This window comes from Condylura cristata, unplaced genomic scaffold, assembly GCF_000260355.1.
Source record: "Condylura cristata isolate star-nosed mole 26May11 unplaced genomic scaffold, ConCri1.0 scaffold00021, whole genome shotgun sequence".
NCBI classification, from domain to species: domain Eukaryota; kingdom Metazoa; phylum Chordata; class Mammalia; order Eulipotyphla; family Talpidae; genus Condylura; species Condylura cristata.
This window is the reverse complement of record NW_004567122.1, coordinates 30,691,710-30,695,457: the sequence shown is the minus strand read 5'-3', so window position 1 is coordinate 30,695,457 and position 3,748 is coordinate 30,691,710. Positions and strand designations below refer to the sequence as shown.

Below are 3,748 nucleotides of genomic sequence, written 5' to 3'. Positions count from 1 at the left end.
TCACCGCCCCTGAGCCTCTGGCCTGTACCCCAGTTCTGTATGCACAAATAAATAAATAAATCTTTAAAAAAAAAAAATTTTAAATTAGTGATGTATTTTGAGAACTTAACTTTCATATTGTCCTTTAGGAATGAATGCTAAAAATTTAATCACAATTATGACATTTCCTAATACAAATTTTTACTAAAAATACTTTTAGTAAAATAATTACAAGGCAGCAGGCCACAAAACAAGGAGTAAGCTTATTAAAGAAATAGTAGAGTTAAAAGAAAAAATTAAAATCACTATAGGATTAAAAGAAACAAAGGTGAAGGAGACAGAAATAATGTAGTGGACAAGTTTCAGACACCTAAGCTATTCTGGAAAATTGATTTTTACTGATTGAACTCCCAAAGTCTTGACCTAAGTATTGGGGAAAACAGGCTTTAAGAACTTGAACTCATTTGTCCCAGCGTCCCCCGAAAGACACACCTCATACTGGTAGCTGTGGGACAGCGTCCCGGCGCCGCTGACGTCCACCAGGTGGCCAGGGAAGTGGCCCTCGGGCCCCGGCGAGCCTCCCCGCGCCGCCGCCCCGCTCCTCGCGCACACACGCGCCGCCACGAAGGCCAGCGCAGACAGGAGGAAGAGCGACGACACGGCGGCCAGCGCCACCACCAGGTAGACGGTGAGCCGGTCGGCCTGCGCGTCGGGCGCCGCCGCGTCGGGCAGCGGCAGGTAGGGCTGCGAGAAGCCGTCCACCAGCAGCACGTGCAGCGTGACGCTGGCCGACAGCGGCGGCTCGCCATTGTCGCGGACCAGCACGACCAGCCGGTGCCTGGGCGCGTCGCGCTCGCCCAGCGGCCGGGCGGTGCGCACCTCGCCGTTGTGCGCCCACACGCCGAACAGCCCGGGCTCCGTGGCCCTGAGCAGCTGGAACGACAGCCAGGCGTTCTGGCCCGAGTCGCCGTCCACCGCCACCACCTTGGTGACCAGGTAGCCCGCGTCGGCCGCGCGGGGCACCAGCTCGGTGCAGGGCGCCGACGCGTTCTGCAGCGGGTACAGCACGAAGGGCGCGTTGTCGTTGTCGTCCAGCACCACGACGCGCACCCGCGCCTGGCCGCTCAGCGCGGGCGCGCCTCGGTCGGTGGCGCCCACCAGGAACTCGAAGGCCCGCAGCGCCTCGAAGTCGAGTGAGCGCAGCGCGAACAGCTGGCCGTTGTCGGCGTTGATGGACACGAGCGCGGCGGGCGCGGGCAGCGCGCGGCCGGCGGGGCCCGGGGCGGGCAGCAGCGAGTAGGTGAGCTGGGCGTTGGTGCCCGCGTCGGCGTCGGTGGCGCTGACGCTGCCGATGTGCAGGGCGGGGCTGTTGTTCTCGCGCACCAGCAGCGTGTAGGCGTTTTGGCTGAAGGCGGGGGCGTTGTCGTTGACGTCGGACACCAGCACTGTGATGTTGTGCTGGGTCTGCAGCCTGGGGGTGCCCATGTCCGAGGCGGTGATCGTGATGTTGTACTGGGACTGGCTTTCTCTGTCTAGCGCCCCATTTGTTACTAGGGTGTAGAAATTCTCTTGAGATGGTTTCAAAAAGAAAGGGAGATGATCCTCTATGAAGCAAATCATCCTCCCGTTGTCCCCTGAGTCGCGGTCCCGAATCCTAAACAAGGCCACTTCGGTCTCAGGGGAGTTTTCAGGAATAGGACTGGTAAGTGATGAAACAGTTATTTCTGGAAAGTTGTCATTAATATCTATTACCTCAATGGAGACAGAACATTTTCCAGAAAGTCCCCCACCATCCGATGCCTCTATATCCAGTTCATAAGAGGTCATTGTCTCAAAATCTAGTTGTTTAATAAGTCGAACTTCTCCTGAAAGACTGTTTAGCTCAAAAGTTGTGCTTAACTCCTGTGAACTATAAAAAAGGGAGTAGGATATCTCTCCATTTGTCCCAATGTCTAAATCACTAGCAGAGACCTTGACAACCAGCGCCCCCACAGGGCTGTTCTCTGGGACTCGCACCTGGTAGAGCACTTGTGCAAACTCAGGAGCATTGTCATTGACATCCAAGATCGAGATGTGGACCTGCGCCGTACCAGATCTAGGTGGAGAGCCGCCATCCAGAGCTGTGAGGGTTAATCTGAATTCTGCCTGCTCCTCTCGATCCAGTTCTTTGTCCAGGACTAGCTCTGGGTATTTTCTGCCATCCCCCCGATTGCGGGTAAAAATATGGAAATGAGAATTGGGACTGATATTGTAATTTTGAATGTTGTTATTGCCCACGTCCAAGTCTTGGGCTTTTTTCAAAGAAAACACAGTGCCAGGAGGGCTGTTCTCCAAGATTCTCAGTGTCATGTCTCTTTCAGGAAACTCAGGAGAATGATCGTTTATGTCTCTTACAAGTAGTTCAGCTCGAAATACCCCCATTGGTTTTTTTAGTAACACTTGGAAATGCATTATGCAAGGATCGGTGGGGCCACACAGTTCCTCCCTGTCCAGTTCCTCATTTAATATCAACTCACCAGTCTGCAGATCAAGCAGCAAGGCGAGTTGGTTTTCCTCAGAGACCACCCGGGCTTCCCGTGCAGCTAGCTCCTCCACTTCTAGCCCCAGATCTTTGGCCAGGTTGGCCACAAAGAAGCTGCTCTCTGTTTCTTCCATCACGGAATAGCGACGGGATTCCCAACCTGCCAGAGCCTCTCCCAGCAAGAAATAAAGAATCAAGACTTGCCTTTGTTTAGGAAAGCTCTCCCCCTTGGTATCCATCTTTACTTCCGCAAGCAACTTTCCAGGAACAGTGGCTACTTGTACCTTAGTGATGAATCTCTCAGTCGGTAACCTCTTCGCAAATGTCGATGGACAACATTTGCAAGAGGTTTACTGGTCTTGAGCTCAGCTCACAGATTTTCTTAGGCTAGAGGGCTGAGAGCTCCTCAGAAAGGATTTGTTTGGTTTGTTTTTGACGCCTTAGCCTGCAGCGCCACCATGCGATGTTTTAGAGAATCACTGTAATTGTATTCTCTATAATAATATCAGTTATTAGGAGTTTGGAATTGGTTTGGGGAGATAATGTATTCAGAAAACCATACAACTAAGATTTCTCCTCCCCTCATTCAAAGATATCTGTTACTAAGTTCTGATAGTAACAGTTAACAACTTAGACATGATCCCTATTCCTGCCTTCTAAATGTTGTGTCTGAGTGGGTCCTCTGAGAATTGAGAAGTGAAAGAATAATTAATAATAATCAGTAATCTTATAAAAATAATGCATAACTGTTATTTCTTAAAAGTTTCTCAGTGGAGAAGAATGAATTCCTCTAGATTGCCTTTCAAATTCTAGGCAGTCTACAGTTTAGGATTCCATTTCTATGGAAGATTACAGAGAGTTATATTTTATGAAATTGGAAAATGTATAAGAGGGAATTTCCTATGTCTTTTACCCTGCTTATTCTCCTTAGCACTGATCACAAATTTAGCATACAGGAACATATGTAATAGTTTCATGTATGTGTTATTCTGGAGTTCCAGAACTTTATTTTGTTTTACATCACTCAACTTCTAGAACTTCTAATCCTTGGAACACATTAGAAGCTCAACAAATATTTGTTAGCTAGATCAATTAATAAATCAAAATTGTAAGTTATGACAGATTCTCCTCTTAGTATAGGAGCTCCCATTTTTTAATTTTATTTATTACAAAGTTTATTTTTACATCATTTTGCACATTTTTTTCCCATCTCGATTGTAATCCCCGCAGGTTTCCCATCACCAAATC

At 48.9% G+C, this 3,748-nt stretch overlaps 1 protein-coding gene across 1 annotated transcript in view; it reads right to left on the bottom strand.

Moving 5' to 3' along the window:
* Positions 1-2,739, bottom strand: part of LOC101625259 (protocadherin beta-15-like) — a 5,110-nt gene extending 2,371 nt beyond the window's left edge. Inside the window, exon 1 of the mRNA XM_012727770.1 lies at positions 409-2,739. Coding sequence (XP_012583224.1) covers positions 409-2,739 — 2,331 coding nt within the window. The remainder of the gene's footprint in view (positions 1-408) is intronic.
* Between the last annotated feature and the right edge of the window lie 1,009 nt (positions 2,740-3,748).